We start from the raw sequence: 20,587 nt of genomic DNA on the forward strand, positions 1-20,587 counted from the left end.
CCCATCTCTAGACAAGTAGGGCCTTTTTAAACCATATTGTAAGTCATTATTTGTTGTGAATTAAATTGTAAAAAGTGTGATTTGGAGAAAAAACAAAACAAAAAAAAAACCACGTTTATTTAAAGTTTTAAAAATGTGCAAATTATCCACAGCTAGTATAAATGGGGAAAAATACCAAAATATATTCGTTAGGTTGCACTACTTTGGGGGAAAAAAACCCACCCTATATTCCTATATACATTTTATTTAGGTTTTTCAATCCCAATCTAACACTGTTTACTAATTCCTCACCACACATAATATACATTAAAACACAAAGAATGAACTTGTTGCAGAGGTGAGAATAACATTTTTTTTTTGTATTTTAAAACTAGGCAGTTCTGTCCTTTCTGTCAGCTCTACAGCTCACAATCTGAAGAAGAGAGGCAAAGAGTATAAAGACAGTGCTTGCAAACACAGCATTTGTCATCTGGCCGTATCTGTGCATGTGATTGGCTGTAGAAGTGATCACATGCACAGAAGTCATAAAGAGGTCAGCAACAGCGGTGACCCCACAATTATGACCAGGGACCTTTTTTTTTTTCATATAAACTCTTGTATTACAGAATGATGATATGATCACCAAACAGTCCAGAAAGAAAACTGTAAGGGCCCAGTGAGGTATACTTCGACAATACAACCTTTTCCAGGGCTATAGCTTGTTGGCTATATACTACATATTTTGCAACAAACAAGGTATATTCACTAATAAGCAGACTTCACACAGGAAGTGGCACAAACTTAATAGGTTATATAACAAATAATCTAAACTTGCGTTTTTTTCAGGTTGAAAACCACTCAGTAGTAAACACTCTTCATGATTAATCCCTCTCACATTTTTAATTACCAACACACATTTGCTGTCACCCACCATTAGTTGAGACGGTTTCAGCTATTTACTTTTTGATGATAAAAGTTGAAAAATGAGAGAGAGAACCCACATCAGCGTTTTTAGTTATTTAATTGGTTACATTACATTTCTGTTGACGTCGGTGTCTGTCAGAAAATGTTTATTAGCATGATATTGATTCTTATTTGGTTCACCATACATGGGCAGAATTTTCACTGCCCATGTCTTGGGGGGCTGACACATTCTATGGCTATTGTTTTGATCACATCACCATACATTGTGCTTTTTCTCTAAATCCTACAGTTTATTCTTATCTGTGCAAGAAATAATTGGGCAGCTTTATACCATATGTTATGTATCTAGTGTCTGTCCTCTTGTGGCATTTTGCTAATACACATTTCTTCAGTACTGCCTGATCGTTTTCAAAACAAAGATTTGGGGCAAGATTTGGTTTGGTTACGTTTCCACGATGCTTTGTGCATTTAACACTTTGGGGTTTTGTCAAGGTCTTTCAGGTTGTTTTAAGCCGTGGACATCATGTCTAGTAGTTCATTTGTCTCTGCAGCTCTCGCTGTAGCCAGATATGCCACCATGGGAATTAACATGAATTTATGGGAGGGCGATGATTTAAAAAAAAAGTTTTGTTAGGCCGTGGCAGCTACAGGACATATATATAAATATTTTAGTAAAGTGATGTCATATTTCAGAAAACACATTTAAAATTACTCAGTGGGTAAAGTATATTGTTTGGATAAAACAAAAGTCCATTTTACACATTTGTGCTAGTCAATTGGCTGTCATGGATTTATACCCTTAACACCTGTGCTGTAGGTCCTGTGCAGACATTCTATACGATGAGTATAGAAAAAGAACCAGTAAAAAGAATACATTTATTTGGGAACTCATTAATATAGAAATAGTTATTGTAAGAACTAGTTGTAGTGAATGTTTAACTTTTATTCTAACTTGTGCTTAGGCTTTGTAAAACACTTATTTTATCTTTTAAATGAATCTTTCTGAAATCTCCATTATTGAAGATTCTTTCCTGTTTGATATTTATTGACTTTTTTTATCTCTTTCCAGAACGAATCCGTCTTCGTCAATCGAGAAGTATGCAAAAATATTTCACAATGGATGTGGATGATGAAGAGAATATGAGTAAGAAGTAGACAATTGTTGCATTTTTTTCTATTTTGCCCTTTTATGAATTACACTAAACTATCATTGTGCTGTGTGCATCCTTTACTTTTCTATTGAAACATTTCCTTTTTTCTCAGCTTTACCAGTACAGTGCAAGATTAGCACGGTTGCTGCATCAGCACGCAATCAAGTCAAAATGCTACTGTTAACCTGGGCGAAAATGAATACCGACTGCTATTCATTTCTATAAAAAAAAAACAGTTGCTATTAATTAAAATATATCTGTCATATAAAAACTACCTTGACGTTCCTCAGTTAAAAGCAACAAAAATGTGCATAATTTTTCATTAACATACCACAAGGGCATTTTTGAGATACTGGCATTAAAGGATTTCAGTCAAAAATGCTTATAGCAGTATGGATTTTATCTGTACTCATTATATTTCCTTTTATTCTCCATCTGTTAAAAAGGGTACGTAGAAGATGCAGGCCTTTATCACAATTTTTAAAAATGGACATCTATACCTAGAAGCTTAAGCTGCCCTCCTTCTCCATAGTCTGATTCTTTTGAACCACAAAAAAAGTAAGCACGCAGCTATCATATGCATTAAAGTTAATATTGGACATGGTGGAGTGTCCCTATAACACAAAAGAAAGTTTTAGGTCACTGGTCAGCTTTAAGGCAAAGCTTATTTTTTATTAGGGATCTATCTATAGACCTGTAGGTTGTCATAAGCTATCCTGATATTTTGGGTAAAAAATCATACTAAGCTGTATCTAAAGTGGTTCTGTTTTTATAATATCACATATTTTACATGTATACTATTACATAATTATTTCCTCTATAGACTTTCAGGTCTTTTTAAGACCTTTTACAGACATGTTTACAAATATTTTTACTTGAAAAATAGAATGAAAACAAAGTACATTTGTAAAAATGTACTAAAAATATGCAGTGGGAGTTACACCTGAATGCTCTCTTCTGTGTCATGCCAGCATTTCATGCAGCATTTACTTAAAGGATGTAACGAATGAAACAAACATGATCGATGTATTTTAACTGAAATGCTCACAGTACTCACAGGGTTTTCCATCTACTTAAAACATGTTACCCAAGTCATGTCTTAAATGGTTAGAAACCCATTTAATTGGTGTTAGGTTTAAAGGTTGGTGTTAGGAAGACACCAACCTTTAAAAATGTTTTAATTGTGTTGTTGAAGGTTTGATGTCTTGTGAAAATGTGAGCTAGCAGTGGGAGGAAATACTTCTCTTTAGATAGCAATAGCTGCCTATATTGTGCTTGCTTGAAATTCTGTGCGTGTTTTACGTTGATCCCTATAGTTACATAGGCTGAAAAAAGACATGCGTCCATCAAGTTCAGCCTTTCCCATATCTGTTAATTGCTGTTGATCCAAAAGAAGGCAAAAAAATCCAGTTTGTAGCTTTCCAATTTTGCTAAAAAACTAGGGGAAAAATCCTTCTTGACTCCAGAATGGCAGACAGATCTCTCCTTGGATTAAGAAGCTGTTTCCCAATTAAAAAAAAATATGTGCCTGAACATTATGCTTTTGTAAGTATTCATCCAGTTGCTGTTTAAACGTCTGTACAGACTCTGATAAAACTACCTCTGCAGACGGAAAATTCCACGTCCTTATTGTCCCTATGGACAAAGATTCTGTCTAATTTTTCTCCTGGCCCATAAAATCTGCATACGTTTATCCATTTATCAGAAGACTTTTACTTCACCCGTACAATCCCGATCCCCAAAAGTGCATTGCTCTATTAGGACGATATAGCATTCTTTACCACTGTAAAAAATTCAGTTAATGATGAATGTGTTTCTATATATCATTGTGGCTTTTTAATGTTCATTTTGTTTTTTTGCAAGTATTAACTATCAAAGATTCTCCACCTTGAGTTTGTTTGATGTGTTGAGCGCCGAAAGGAGTAACCTATCGAGCTTTTGCTGGAGGATGTTATAAATGAAAATTTAGTAACTGTTCCATCAGCTTTGTTAGCTGAGTTAAGTGGTGTGTGTTTAATGGTTTCTTTGAAAATTATAAAGCTTTGTCGGTATTCATTAAAAACCAAATGCAATAACACATTTGACTCCAAAATAATTCCTGACGTAGGGCACTTAGCCCAACAACAAATCAATTTTAAAATTATTTTTCTCACATTTATAACAATGTGCTGTTAACATCCATTTTGCAAGTTAGTCCAAAAATTCTAATGTATCTTAAACCAAATAAAACAAAAATAATAATATATATACCAACACCAACTCCTATTGTGTACCGTTTAAGTTAAGACATATAGGAGTCTTTATGCTAATTTACTGTTGGTGAATATGTTGAAAGCCTTTTTTTTTTTTTTTAATATATAATTTCTGTAAACATAAAAATAGTTATATAATGCTTTCAAATACCAGTCTAAATATTAAAGAAATGGAAAAAATAAGTCGATATTTGGGTTACTTTGTCATATTTGAAATATCAGTCGAGAAATTTCTTGTTGCCTTAAAACCAGTAAATGTACTCTGAGACCACACATCACTGAACCAGTAGCAAAGATAGATAAAGGAATCTATAAATTTTGCATTTACAAGATCCTGCAACGAAGGCATTGTAAGTTACTCTTTCTGGGCACCGCAGGTTCGAGCAGCACCGATGTTAAAGAAAACCGTAACATGGAAGGAGTATCCCCAAAGGATGGCAATGGCCAAGCTACAAGGGAGGGGACTCAGCTTTCCAATGGGGGTGAGGGAAGCAAAAGTAGAAAAAGACCACTGGAAGAAGGCAATAATGGCCATTCCAAATTCCGCCCTAAGAAGAGGAAGAAAACACCAGGGCCTGTGCTGCCAAAGAATGCTCTTATGCAGCTTAATGAAATTAAGCCTGGCTTACAGTATAAACTTCTCTCTCAAACTGGACCAGTACATGCACCAGTATTCATTATGACCGTGGAAGTCAATGGTCAAGCTTTTGAAGGTTCTGGACCAACAAAGAAGAAAGCCAAACTTCACGCTGCAGAAAAGGCCTTGAGGTCGTTTGTCCAGTTTCCAAATGCATCAGAAGCTCACCTAGCAATGGGTAGAACCCTCTCTGTAAACACTGATTTTACCTCCGACCAAGCAGACTTTCCAGAAACTCTTTTTAATGGTTTTGAGAAGCAAGAACAGTCTGAAAATGCATTTTTTCTTGGATCCAATGGTAATGAATCGTTTAATTCTGTTAGTGACTACAGCATGTCTCTGTCAGGATCAAGTAACTTAATACAGTCTCCACTTCCAACTCCTTCTCTGTTCCCACCAACAAGTGGGAAGAACCCTGTAATGATTTTAAATGAGCTGCGCCCCGGCCTAAAATATGATTTTGTCTCAGAGAGTGGAGAAAGCCACGCCAAGAACTTTGTAATGTCAGTAACTGTGGACAATCAGACGTTTGAAGGATCTGGAAGGAATAAGAAGCTTGCAAAGGCAAGAGCAGCTCAGTCGGCTCTTGCCTCTCTCTTCAACATGTATTTGGATCAGACCCCCTCCCGACAACCTATTCCTAGTGAAGGACTACAATTACATTTACCACAGGTAAGGGCAAACATACTCATTAATTACTCTTACTTACTCCGGGCCTTTTTTGTTCACTTGCCATAGACTTTGTTTTTGTAGTTTTTACGACAATGTAACTGGCCCTGTTTTAAAAATGCATCCTAAAATGTGCCCACAGAAACTAGCCCACTTTGCATGAAGCATCAGCCAGTATTCATGGTCATTGTGGTTCATACATAGCTGTAACCTGTCCCTAAATATTTAGTCATTTATTAGCTTTACCAAACATTGAGGTATATTAAGTATACAATTTTAATCGCCTACATAGAGATTTTGTTGTTTTGCATGGTATCTTCCAGTAGTATAATTGTAGTTTAATGCTACAAACGGTAAATCTCAAACATTGGTGTTTTTTTTCTTTTTGCATTAAGCCCTGTTTACTCGAATGTGAAGAAAACATAGATTATATAACCTTATACGGTTGGATCTGTTTTTTATCCCCCGATAAGCTACCTGTATCTCTAAAATGTAGATGCTTGCAAACTGCAGACTTTTTGCAACCCCGCTCTTTATTTTATAGGGTAAGGCTTCACCAGCAATGATTTGATTTGAATAATGCCAAAATGTATGGTTTTTTGTTTTTTTTTGTCTCTACGTTATTTTGACATTTTACCTATCATTTTTTAATACTCCAGTTATTCTGTAAAATCTGTATTAAAGGCATGGTAGATATTTTATCTTCACTAGCAGTATTTAGCTTTCATCTGTTTATAGCTAGACTAGTCTCTTTCCTGTGAAATGAACTGTTCATAGCTCACAAATAATTGGTTGTCTACTAAACAAAGTAATACTAAAAATGCCACAGACGCATTGTTCACATAATACCAATTGTTTGCGCTCAGACAACCTCCTCTGCTGCTGGCCGGTACTTCCGTTGGGGCTTCTTTGGTGGAGCGCCGGCATGACATGCCTACCAGTGCTCCACCATAGAAGCCCCAGCGGAAGTGCCGGCAGCAGTGGGGGTTGTCTGCATTGCGCAGACGTCCACCGGTTGCGAAAGAGGCGGATCCCAGTCCCCTGCAGCGTTGCTAAAAAGAAAAGAAACACCTGCTCGGAGCCCCGAAACTGCATGTGTCGGGTGGTAAGAATTGCGCATCCCTGCGCTAAACCCCGATTACAGGCTGCTACCCCCCACTTTATAGACTTAAAGTGTAGGGGGTGTGGCCTATAATCGGGCCAATATGGTATAATGTGTTAAATAACCTACTTCATGCAAAGTGGCAGATACTGAAGACTGATAAATTATGCTTGTTACATTCTCTAATCTGCTTTGTTTTTGAAGGTTCTAGCTGATGCTGTAGCCCGTTTGGTTGTAGATAAATTCAGTGAATTGACAGACAACTTCACATCACCTCATGCAAGGAGAAAAGTTCTTGCAGGAATTGTCATGACAACAGGTATGTGTATATGAAAAGAAATGTATGCAGGGTTCCATTTTCTCATTACTACAAACAGGACATGTTTGTGGGATATCTTTTTTTATGTTATATTTATGTCATATATTTTTTTTTTTATAAGCAAGACATGATAAAAGATGCCAGTTTGTTTTTAAATTCTAGGGACGGACGTGAAAGATGCCCAGGTTGTTTGTGTTTCTACTGGTACGAAATGCATCAATGGAGAATATATGAGTGACCGTGGTCTTGCTCTGAATGACTGCCATGCAGAAATTGTTGCCCGGAGGTCCCTGCTTAGGTTTCTCTACAGTCAACTTGAGTTATTTTTAAGGTGAGAGGAAAATGCGTTGACATTTTTTCCTGTTAAGGTTTCAGAAAAAAATATACTTATACAGGCACACTTTTTTAGTACCAAGGTCTTCTGCTTCTGTAGCACATCCACTTACAATTTTGAAGTGTTATGCATTTTAACAATGCCCTTCTGCACACTACTGTTATGAACATTTTTGAAAGAGTCTAGTCATTGCTCGCTGACTTTGTCCACAAAACATGCTACTGCCTTGATTTTTATCGTTTATTGCATCATTCTTTGTAAACTTTAGAAACTACAGTAAATGAAAACCTCTAGAGGTCAGCTCTTTCTGAGTCTCTATAATCATCACCTGTGGTGGCAATAATACCTCTATGCAAAGTCTGTTAGATAACAGATCTTTCCCACGCTGACATTTGGTTGAACAACATGGTCAACCTCTTGACCATGTGTGCATTCTTTATATATTAAGTTGTGGCAACATGATTTGGTGTTTGGCTATTAGTGTTAACAAGCAGCATACTTGTGAGCTTCCCAGGGTTTGCTGCCCAGAGCTCTGCCCTCCGTTGTGGCTATGATTAGGGGGTGGAGCTAGCCACATTCAGACTTTAAAGGAGGTGGGAGTGGGTGGAGCAGGGAGTGGACATAGACGCCTCTCTCCTAACCAGAGATTAAAGATGCCTACCCGGAGCCCCAGCGAAGCAGTGCTTTACCTAAAGACTCTAGTTAAAAATCATTTTCCCAGGTATGAACAGCCTAATATAGTATCCAACAAGTATATTTCATAACAGGATTTGCCCTTGCAAACCCAACAGATGCGCGATGTTAGACTGTAAACTCGTTTGAGCAGGGCCCTCCTCACCTGTTGTCTCTTAGTCAAATTATGTTACATAGTACTTGTTGTGTCCTGTCCACCCATTGTACAGCGCTAAGGAATGTGATGGCACTATATAATACAATAAATAATAATAATTACATATTTATGTACTGTTGAATGCGCTTTACGCAAGTTTTCTTTTAGGTCTTTTACAACTTATTCCTGCCGCGTGCATGATAAAGCTACCATCAATCTAAATAAATAGGGCAGTTTTGAGAATAGACAACAGAACATAAGCATGCGTGTCAAGATTTGGTTTAGTTTTGTTTTTCTGATCCCCCTCTAATAGCCTTTGGCATTTCAATGCATTTATATAAACTCTCATTATGTTGTTGTTGTTGTTGGAAGAGCAATAGGTTGATGCTTCTTCCTGATATAAAACTAGAGATAGGCAAAGTGTCCGTACAAGGACAACAGTGTCCGTGGCAAGATTTATGAGGGTCCATAGAACATCATTGAATTGTCTACCACAGATCCAAATGTAATGTAATGTTTATCATATGCAAAGTTGTGCGACGTGTACGTACCTGATGTTTGTACTGAAAGAGACAGTATTTTACCCTCTATTGGTAATAAGTGTGATTACACTTGCTGGGGTATATTGTTTTTTTGGGTTTTTTTATGGCTTTATGCTATATCAAGTAAAGCCAATCAATGTCTAATCATAAAGGAAAACATACATCAATGCACTATTTATGGCTCCATACCACTGTATATGATTGTGACCATAGAGCAAATTATTGCTACCATGCTATATCAGCCACCTTGAGTTTTAGAATCGGTGGGATGCAGATCTAGGACAGTTAAACTATTATGTTTTACTATTATGTAGTAGTATGTTGACAGTTACTTAAATGTATTTATGGGATAATTATCTTCCTTCAAATATATATATATTTTTTACAAATACCCAGTGATCTTGATTTCTTTTCACAGCACTAAAGAAGATCAGCAAAAGTCAATATTCATGAAGTCAGAGAGGGGTGGATTCAAATTAAAAGAGAATGTGCAATTCCATCTGTACATTAGTACGTCACCATGCGGAGATGCTCGAATTTTCTCACCACATGAAGCTGCACAGGAAGGTATATTTATGTGCTTGGGTTTTATACATTTATTTGTCACAGATCCTTTACAATGTACTTATTTATAATCTGGTTTTGCTCCAATATTCATGCACAATGTATAAATTTCTGTAGTTTTTCTGTAGTAGTTCTGTAGCAGACAAATGACTCTGGTTTGAGAGAGACCTAAATAAATTAAAATATCTGAATTGTTAAAAAGGAAAGTGATGTGAGGGCAAAAAATAATAATTTGGGTACATCCCTCTCTGTTTTAGGATAGAAATCAGATGTTTTTTTCTCCCAGCTCGTTGAGCCCTTAGATTTCTTACATACTAGAGTCCTTCCATCCTCAAAACTAAATCATTGATCTATTTAGTATGCTAAACAGGACAAGTCAATAAGTCTTACTTCCCCACTAACCCACCTTAAAACCTATTCATTTAATTCTTGTTATTATGTATGCGCCACATAGGCAAAGTTAGACAAACAAATACATTTTACATATGTGGTGTGGATTTGCTACCTTAATCTGGAACGTTTCTTAAGATTTGTGTGCACATTATCAACTTGAAATTTGTAATTTCCTTTTAATTTTATTTTGTTGTCGACAAGCTTTAAATACATTGAAAAAAATACCGTACGCTGTCCTTTCAACATTATTCTTCTCAGACCAGGGGGATCGACACCCAAACCGCAAGGCAAGAGGGCAGCTTCGGACCAAGATTGAGTCTGGAGAAGGAACTATCCCAGTCCGTTCAAGTGTCACTATTCAGACATGGGATGGTGTTTTGCAAGGGGAAAGGTTGCTTACAATGTCTTGCAGTGACAAGATTGCCAGGTGATGTATTAAACGAGAGTAACAATGCATGGTATTGCCACAATCCCTTCTGGATGATGGTGGCGATATAGTGTGTTGAATTTTCATAATCCTGGCCTAGCCTAGCTTTGTAAAGTTTTAAGGTGCAACTTTAAGGTGATTTTCCATGTTTTGCCTACAGAATGTCTTTAAAGTTCTGGTAAAGTTCAAAGGTGCAACTGTATATTACTGACTATGCCCCCTTATAACAACACAGGTGGAACATTGTAGGCATTCAAGGATCTCTCTTTAGTCTGTTTATCGAACCAGTTTACTTCTCAAGTATTATCTTGGGCAGCCTGTACCATGGTGACCACCTCTCGAGAGCAGTCTACCAGAGAATTGCAGATATAGAAGACCTTCCACCTCTGTATTCCCTTAATAAGCCTCTTCTAAGTGGTGAGTTTTGTCTTTTTGGTTAGTAGTTTGTACACTTTGTGTTAAAACTAATATGCCATTGTTCCAGATATTACATTAGGGCACTAATGTAATCAAACATTTGCAATGTTTGAAAATTATATGTTTATGAAAACCCACTTTATCTGTATACCATTGGGGTAGCCTTCTTTTTTCTTAGTATTTGCATAATTGTACCTCATTACTCTGGTAATTAAGTGTCTGTCTTTGGTGGCAGCTTATTTGTCCTGGTTTTCTCAATAGGCCTATAGGGAGCAGAAGGGGAAATAAAAAAAAAATTGAATATGCTACCATATCCTTTAATGGAACTAGAAACCACAGGGCCCTGGTGTGAAAATCCCCCCCCCCCAACAGCTAGTCTGTGCCATTATTGCCCCCAAATGACTGGTCTCTTATATTAACTCTTTTAGGAATTAGTAATGCAGAAGCACGCCAGCCTGGTAAGGCTCCAAGTTTCAGTGTCAATTGGACGATGGGAGACTTAGGCCTTGAAGTTATTAATGCCACTACTGGGAAAGATGAAATGGGTCGTGCCTCGCGTCTTTGCAAGCAAGCATTGTACAGCCGATGGATGCGTATTTATGCAAAGGTATGTTTAATTATTAAGTGGCCTCATATACTCCATGAGAAAGGGTGCTTAATTATTGGTGACTTAGGACAGACTCCTTTTTTTAAATGAGAAAAAGATCAGTAAACCATAGATTAAACCACCACCAAAAAGATACTTATAGAAATGTATCTATAGTCTCAAACAAATCAATGTAAAAAGTGTCTTACATGTGTTCTTATACTTGTCTTACAACCGACTGCACAGTTTTCAGATCTACTTACTGTCCAGATTCCAATAGCTTTTTCCTTCTTAAATTTATGAAAACATCTACTCCTCAACTCCTTGTCCATCACAGCAAAGATGTTGCTTGTTATGAAAATGTTGTCGTTTAAGGGGTTGTTTATTGCTTGCTGCTATGTATATATTAGGATTCATTATATATATATGTATATATTATATTCATTATGTGACATTATACAGGTAGCCCAAAGCATGTTGTTTCAATCTTGTATATTTGAAGAACATATAGTTCCTTATGAAGAAATGCAAATATTTATTTTTAATTTTGTTACCTTGTGCAGCTTTCTTCCAGCCTAAGGTTCAAAATTGGGAAACCTAACTCATACCATGACACCAAGCAGTCAGCCACAGAGTATCAAACAGCAAAGGAGTGCATCTTCAAAGCATTTCAGAAGGCAGGCCTTGGAGCATGGGTACAAAAGCCTATAGAACAGGACCAGTTTTCTCTCACTATTTAACCCACGTGACATAATATTTTACACTAAGTGTTCAATGGCAGGTGGATATGGACACTGGGTAAAAACCTGGGTTACATATTCCTCATTATGTGCCAATCATCCGCCACTGCCTTTTTGCACCATAACCCTGCTAATGAATATGTTTTAGATTATTGTTGGCCAAGCAACATTATTTTCTTGGATCTGGAATTTTGCAATTTTAATGACCAAAGGCACTATGTGCCGACCTGTATCTATACTGACGTGAAAATGAATCAATCACCACTGTAAATTGTAGATACATTATATTGACACAAACTATCTGTAAGCCAACATCTGAGTTGAAGCAGGAATGCAATCCATTTTTCATTTTAATTGTGTTGAAGACATGGAAAGTATATATTTACTATTGGTTTTACACTGTATTTTTTGAAGTGCAAGTATTTGAGCTGACATTTTTTTACTCTTTGTTTGTGAAACCTACATTTGACACTAACATAGCCAGCAAAACCTCTGTTTTATTGGTGCATTGTTGTTTTCTGCCCTGCCCTAAGGAGCTTTTTTTTATTGTGTTTTCTGTTTTCCTTGGGTGTCTGTAGGATTCCCCTACGGGGCAAATGTTTCAAACCAGCTGCTAAGCAATTGTCTTCATTGTCTATTTATTAATGAATGGATATGTTTTTAATATACAGCTTTTATTCTGTATTTACCTTTCCTTTATACAAATAGTGCATTCATATTTTTATCATGATAAACTGGAGGAAAATGCATTTGTATGCTCAGTTATCTCTAGAATTAGAAACTAATCTTAGCTTGCAAACTGAAAGTACAAATATATGTATAGTGGGCTTTATGGATATTATTTTGGGAGGGGAAAAATCTCCCTTATGTATTTGCTTAAGATGTGCGGGTTTGATATTTAAATATAACATGCAAGAAATGAAAATGTGATTTGTGATTGTAGGGCAAGAGGTTAGCATTCTCTGTGATAACCTCTCAAGAGGTAATGTCCTTACAGCGGAATATTCTTTTAACAAATTGTATATTCTGTAAAAAGCATAAATGTTGAAATGAAATGTCGCACTAATTAGCATGGCCTTGAAATAAGAAAATAAAATAAATCTGTAAGCCTGTCAGAACAGCCTAAGACTTGTTGATATAAATGACTAATATTGTTTCAACTGTCCTATTATGATGAGTCATAGGATGGGAAATTTTAGAGTGTTTATGTAAGTTTTTGTTTGTAAAACTCAGGGGAGGCTTGCAGCCTTTTGACTGATGGACAAGTTAATTTTAGACATGAGTAGCCCTCAACCAATTTACACACTTCCAGGTAGAACATTTAATCCAAGGCATTATGAACTGGCAAATCTGAACGGCCGAATTACTTGAGTCAAAACAGCGGTTGGCTTGAGTGCCTCTGAAATGGTGTGTCACAAAAATTAACCACTATATGAAGGTCAGACTTAATTCCCTAGTTCTAATGAGGTTCTATGGTCTTTTAGGTATTTCTTTGCTGCAATAGAGAAGTGTTTTTCAATAATGGTCTGAACTCTTATCAACCCAAGGGCAACAACAGCCCTTATGTATCTGTCTGTCTGATGGCACATTAAAAATTTTATGCAAACATAGTTTTAATTTTCCTGGTCAAAATTGTCATAGCTACATGTCATTTTCATTTATTATGCAATAAAATTAATTTAAAGGTATATGTTGGAAATATGTGTGCTCATCTGCTGAGCAGAGTCCCTGAAACATTGCAGAATAAACACTTGAGAATTGTAAAAGAAACTGGAATTTTGTCTTATGTTATTCAAAGTACATTGGTTGTATGTGATTCTACACTACTACTGATTATAAATCATTTCCATGAAAAGAGATTTTGGTTTACAAAAAAAAAACAAAAACCAGAAAAAGGTTAGAGGTGTTTAACCCCTTGAAAACAATGCATTTTGAGCCCGTACATGTTACCACTTGAGAGCAGTTCACTGACTTTTGTTTAACATGACACGTGTGGCACCAGTACTTTAATTCTACCACATTGAAATGAAGGTCTGAACAGTTAGGGAGTGGAGATCCGATTTCTAATTTATGAAGTGACTACTCCCCCTTGGAATTATTTTGATCAGTAGAATAGCGTGAATAATAATGTGAGACAATAACTAGAGCTTAATTTTCCAATAAGCAGTCTAGGTATGATTTAGGGTGGCATGATAGACAAAAGGGTGCATGATGAAAAAGGGAACCCGTCAGTCACAACTTTTAGAATTAACTAAACATATTTAGTGAAACTACCTATGGCTGGTTCCTTTTTGCTTAACACAAGGCAGAAATGACCGAAGTCTACTAATAGAGAATAAATGCCATTGATGTCTGTTCTTTACACTCCTCATGCACAAAACATTACAACACTCAATAGCTTGATTTTACAAATTTAGACAGTAAGTAATATAATGCCAAGTAAACGTTATGTAATGCAAAATTCTTTTCAGTGTATTCCTTATTAAAATACATTTTATCAAATGTATCAGTTCATTGTTTGTAGCATATATGTGTGTGTGTGTATATATATATATATATATCTATATATATATAGGTAGATATCTATATAGATTTTTTATATATATATATATATACCGTATTTGCTCGATTATAAGACGAGGTTTTTTTCAGAGCAAATGCTCTGAAAAATACCCCTCGTCTTCTAATCGGGGTCGTCTTCTAATCAGACCTCAAATAGAGGTCTGACTATGAGACTGAGATCCAGATCCCCCGCACCGCTGCAGGGGACCTGGATCCTCCTGTCCCCCCCCCCCCCCACACTTACTTACCGGTGCTTCCTGCTGTATTGCCGGGGCAGCAGGTTGACGTCTACGTGATCCGCGTAGACAACGTCCGCTGCAGCCGGAAGGAGGTGTGGCTAGCAGCGGGGGTTGTCTGCGTCCGTCGCGGATACCTTCCCCGACTGTCAGAGATCAGAGTTCCCCGCACCGGTGCCGCACCACAGAATTAGACTGGGCCATTGCAACACCTTGATTCTTTTTCAGCCATTCTGGTCGAGATTTTTTGGTGTGCGTGGTATAATTGTCTTGTTGCATGACCCAATTTCAGCCAAGCTTTAGCTGTCGGACAGATGGCCTCACATTTGATTCTAGAATACGTTGGTATACAAGGGGTTTATGGTCGACTCAATGACTGCAAAGTTCCAAGGTCCTGTGGCTGAAAAAAAAGACCAAATCCTCACCCCTCCACCACCGTTCTAGACGATAAAGATATGTACTGACATGTCCTGTTTAGTTTTTGCTAAACATAACACTGTACATTATGGCCAACCATCTTCACTTTGGTTTCGTATGTCCAAAAAACATTGTTTCAGAAGTCTTGCGGTTTGTTCAGATTCAACTTCTCCTGGCAACCATTCCAAACAAACCATACTTAGTTTAGTCTTTTTCTGATTGTACTGTCATGAACTGTAACATTTAACATGTTAACTGAGGCCTTTAGTGTCTGAGATGTAACTCTTGGGTTTTTTTAAATTTCTCCTAGGGTAAGTTCACCATGGGGAGAATTTGCAGGGATGCCCACCCCTGGAAGATTGGCAACTGTCTTGAATGTTTCCACTTCTGAATAATCTTTCTCACTTTAGTACGATGGACTTTTAAATTGTTTGGAAATTGCCTTATAACCCTTATCAAATTGATGATCACCAACAATTGCTTCTCTAAGATCATTGCTGATGATTTTCCTCCTTGGCATTAACACCACCTGAATGCTCCAGAGCAATGAACAGCTAACACTTCGACTCTTCTAAAGATGGTCACAGAGCTGGATAGTCCGACCGACTGCCTCCGCTGACTTGTGCTCCCTTAGCCTGGGACAACACGCTCTTTCCCCGGTCTCCCAGTAACTAGCCAAGACTCAGTCGCAGAATGATTTATTTCTTATTTCACACACAGGGCTGGATATATCCAGCAAACCACCCTCTTAATCTGCCTCCCAGAGACAACAGGGGCAGTAAAGGGATTAACAGTACAATAGGGTCCCAACCTCCTTTCATGGCTTCCATGTAATGTCTTAAAAAGAGGTTATTCTCCACCCTAAGTGATAAATTACCAAATCTCAATTTTATACATGTGGATAGGTCTCGCATTCAATAAATGAATTCGTGAGCACAATTATAAGAAAGGACTAAGAATTCAAAATAGTAATTGCTTATTAAAAAATAAAAATTACAGAAATCCAAAATTAAACAGAGTATATCACAGAATGCCTATTAAAGCTGAAATGCATCAAAAATAAAAATAAACATACCAGTCAGTCTTGATATGAGATATGAGCCTGCCCCAGATTATAAACAAAGATCTACATATATATAAGGTTTTGTAACTAGACCTGCGTTTCGCTACCTCAAAAATAGTACTAACGGTCAGCAAAAAATCAGGAGAGAATCAGGAGAGGAAAATTTCCAAGGCTAAGCTGTTGATCATTTTTACAGAATAGCAAAAACATTCTAATCTTAAAACATAAAAAAACTTACTAGTTCTGCGTAGTTAAATCCTTAACCTTAACTTCTACTGAGGCCTGTAACACTCCACTATCTATTACTGGCCCAAATCGGTTCCAAGGTTTGGCCGGGGTAAATGTCTGTAGTGGTGGAACTGGGGGGGGGGGGGACTGACTTATACAACATTAAACTAAGACAATGGTGGTCACTCCCTGGTTGCGGATCCTGGCTGTCTGCCAGAGATAATCCCCTCAGCGAGTGATGGGATGATATACTGCTGGGAGTAGCCACAGAAGTCTTTCCAAAGTCAGGGCCCATAGTCAATAGGGAGGAGGCTGGCTGTCAGGCCTCTCCGGTGGCCCCGGTGATGGAGGGTCAATTGCTCAAGGGAATTTGATTAGCAGCACCAGTCTGCTACTAAGCATCGTATTTCCCATGGAAGCAGTGAGTTTACTTAGTTTTCCTCAAAGGGCTTTTCAATTTTGGTTTTATTTTTGTTTAATAAATGTAATATGTGATGTTTTGTTCATCTGAGGTTGTATTTACCTAATTTTTAGAAATGATAAGGATCAGATAATTATGTTCTGAAATGTTAAACCATATAATTCAAAGAGGATGCACATTATTTTTCACACGACCATATAGTCAAAGTGTATGACATGTTACAATCTAGGGGATATTCACTTTATAGCGGTAAGTATATCTTTTATGAACATCCAATAACGCATTATTGGCACTATCTTGTTAGTTCCACAGCAAGATCTATAGTGATTATTGGTCAAATTCCTTCCTCTTTCCCCCTTTTCCCCCCTCCACCTCCTTCCTCTCCTTCGTTCAGTATTAGACTATCCTGAGTTGCAAGTCACGGTCACTTATTGCCCCCCCCCCCAATTTCTCCTTAGGGATTGCACATACAATCTGAGCATAAATGTTTGAGTAAAAGTCTATCGCCTTATTAGGCTACTTACTCTTCACCAAGATGCAATCCCGTTATGATTCTCACTGCTGTTTATATGCTGTTTATTAGTTGTTCCTGGGTCTACCATCAATTCCACGATATACATGAATTATGCATACTCTGAGTGTCTTGTGGGCCTTAGAGCTGGCAGGCCGAGTATTCATGGGAGGGAGAGGTCTACGTTCTTGCTTTCTTATATTACTGCGTTTGTCTGGACGATGCAGCAGGACATGCTTTCATCGCCTCAGCGTTTTCAGCCTAATCGCTTTGCCTCACAAGTTTGAGGTTTCTTGCTCCAGTCTCTCCGCCTCCCGAGACGTCGACGTGTGTCCTCACGCCATCGCTTTATAGTTACAACCATGACTTGCTATGTGTTGGCCACCTGATGTGACCGTATTGTGCAACCATGACATGAAATAATCAATGCACCAATTTGAAACACAAATTACAAACAGGAAAGTGTAAACTACTGTTTGCTTAGAATTACATTACTTATCTAGTTTTGTACAACTGGGAATTAAGGTGAGAATGGACTGTGTATAGGAGGGTACGTATCAATGACTGATAGACATAGCCAAGAAAACAAGAGGCAGTATCATTGATGGTTATGGCTGCGATTGATGGGTCCAACAACCTGTGGGAATACTGTTCTGCTACTGAGTAGAGTTTATATGCATAAGTCAGTTGCTTATGTACACTACTAGCTGAACCTCTAACTTGGGGGGGGGTTATTATATAACATTGTGGCAATTCAGCCCTGCCCTTCCTTTCTCCGGGGAATCGATTCTTATTTTTCTGTGGAGGGTCAGTCTTGTAGTTGAATGTGTCTATATGCCAGTACCTGGCCTGGGCCGTGCCCCTCAATGCCCTTCCAAACTCTGAGGATCAATACTTTTTTTTGTAATGTGGAGGGGGGGGTCGGTCTTGTGGGTGATGTGACAGTGGGTGGGTCTACCAGTATTTTTCCTGTCCTGTGCCTCAATGCCCTTACTCCGGTTTTAATATGAGGGGATTGTTGAGTCTGCAGCTCAATTTCCTCACACTGATGGATAAATATTTTTCTAATATTGGGGGAAATTCTGTATCCTGTACGGTGGGGCTGGATATATGCTAGTGTCATGCTGCTAACAGTGCCCTGCTACTACTACTACTGCTGCCGCAATATCATCATCCTTACTCTGAGGGAACATTTAGTCAAACCAGTCCAATTTTTGGTACATGCTGCTGGATGTGTGCAGCGCTTCTCTTGTGGATCTCTTCCTTACCCTTGATGGTTCTGTTCTAGATGAAAGGTAAGTCCAGAAGGTGTCAGGTGTCCCCCTTTGGCAACACCTGTTCCCAATTCAAAAAATGTCTCTGAATTTCGTCTAAGCTAAAAGGCTACGAAATGAAATTCACTCAAAAATGTGTCCAAATTGATTTTGCAGTGCGCGTGTCTAGAAGAAGAAAAAAAAAAATATATATATATATAAAAATATATATATATATATATATATATAATTTATAGCTTCTACAGCAATTGAAATCAGGTTACTTGATTTTCACTTTTCTGGACATTAAAAAAAAGCCTACTCCAAGAAAAGCTAACTAGAAAGGCAATAACACTGCAGTGTTTTTCATAAACCTATTTATATTAGTTTGACTATAAACATTTAAATGTTTCATAGCGTAAAAACATCTGAATAATCAGATATTGAAACACAATTTGCATTTAAATGATCTGATACATGCCAGATAAATGTGGCCTAAATATTCTGGTGTCAATAGTTAGGTTTACAGGTATGAGCCGTAAAGATTTCAGGCAGAACATTGTGGTTTTGAAGCTTTTTTGTGAAGTGTTGTGTGTCTGGACATGCTATTTATTCTTATCAATCCAATCCATGTGTGCTCTGCACTTGGCATATGAAGGGAATGTGATGTTGTGGTATCAGCTCTTTGCACCTGGGCTGTGTCAAGCAGGCAGTAAAATAATCTCTTCTGGATTACCTGTCTGTGCTGCTTATTGGAAAAATGCTTGGTACAAAAAAATGTAATATAACGTATTTTAAGAAATCTTTTCTGAAGGCACCGAACTCCATAATCTTGCATCTGTTTAATCTGCTAAAAACTAGAAATCTGGTAAAATAAACAATTTATAAATAAATTAAATACGTTTGCATGAATAACATTAACAGAACAGATATGGTACAGCATAACTCCTATCACTATATACTGAGACAGACATTAAATGTAGGTCTCTGCCCCTGAAGCACCCTGCCTGTGAAGTTTGCCCCAAAAGAGCCTGCCTGTGCCACGTCTGCACCTAAACGCTTACAACATTCAGTCACTCAGTACTGCCCTGCATTAGAAATAGGTTTGACTGTCATTGATAGGATAGAGGTAGGTTTACATGCAATATAAAGAAATATTGAAAATTAACATTTTGCTAATTTGTTTTCTATTTATTACAGTAAAAACCTGAGTTGTTACCTTAATGATATGAAGGATATACATTATATGACCAGAAGTATTTGGACGCCTGACTCTTCACACCTATATGAGCTTGTTGGACATCCTATTCCAAAATAGGATTAATATGTAGTTGCCCCCCACCCCTTTGTGGCTCCAACATCCATGACTCCTCTAGGAAGGCTTTGCGCAAGATTTTGGAATTTGTCTATGGGAATTAGTTGTCCATTCACCCAAAAGAGCACTTTTGAGATCAGGCTCTGATGTTGGAACACATATTGCAGGCCAAGCTTGCTCATCCAATTCATTCTAAAGTTATTCAATGGTGTTAAGATCAGGGCTTTGTGCAGGCCACCCCAGCTCCTTCACACCAGACTTGTGTCTTTATAAACCTTACTTTTTCCACCAGGGCACAGTAATGTTGGAACAGGAAAGGGCCTTCTCAAACTCATTCCACAAAGTCTAAAATGTTTTTGTATGCTGTACCATTAACATTACCCTTCGTTGGAACTAGGTGTCTAGCCCAAACCATGAACAACAGACCACTATCCCGCCTCCACCAAACTTTACAGTAGGTAGTATTCTTCTGGCATCCACCCAACTTAGGTACATCTATCAGATTTACAGATAGGGAAGCGTGATTCATCACTCCAGGGAAGATGTTTTTACTGCTCCTGAGTCTAGTGTCAGTGGGCTTTATACCACTCCACCCGACACTTGGCATTGTGCATAGTGATCTTCAGCTTGTGTGCAGCTTCTCAGCTATGGAAACCCATGTTACTTCCAGAGGAAGTTTGAAACAATGGGTGATGCTAAAACACCTAAACTCAATA

General features: G+C 37.7%; 1 protein-coding gene across 1 annotated transcript; it reads left to right on the top strand.

The window, feature by feature from the left end:
- The first annotated feature begins 2,019 nt into the window (after positions 1 to 2,019).
- Positions 2,020 to 11,865, top strand: LOC149287550 (double-stranded RNA-specific editase 1-like). The gene is made up of 9 exons (XM_089492689.1): positions 2,020 to 2,047; positions 4,684 to 5,615; positions 6,919 to 7,033; positions 7,196 to 7,364; positions 9,157 to 9,305; positions 9,954 to 10,122; positions 10,358 to 10,539; positions 10,968 to 11,146; positions 11,689 to 11,865. Exons 1-9 carry the CDS (start codon positions 2,020 to 2,022, stop codon positions 11,863 to 11,865), a joined length of 2,100 nt encoding a protein of 699 aa, XP_089348815.1.
- The last annotated feature ends 8,722 nt before the right edge of the window (positions 11,866 to 20,587 follow it).

Source organism: Sceloporus occidentalis, unplaced genomic scaffold (assembly GCF_023333645.1).
Source record: "Sceloporus occidentalis isolate IW3139 unplaced genomic scaffold, rSceOcc1.0.p SCAF_59, whole genome shotgun sequence".
In the NCBI taxonomy this organism is placed as follows: domain Eukaryota; kingdom Metazoa; phylum Chordata; class Lepidosauria; order Squamata; family Phrynosomatidae; genus Sceloporus; species Sceloporus occidentalis.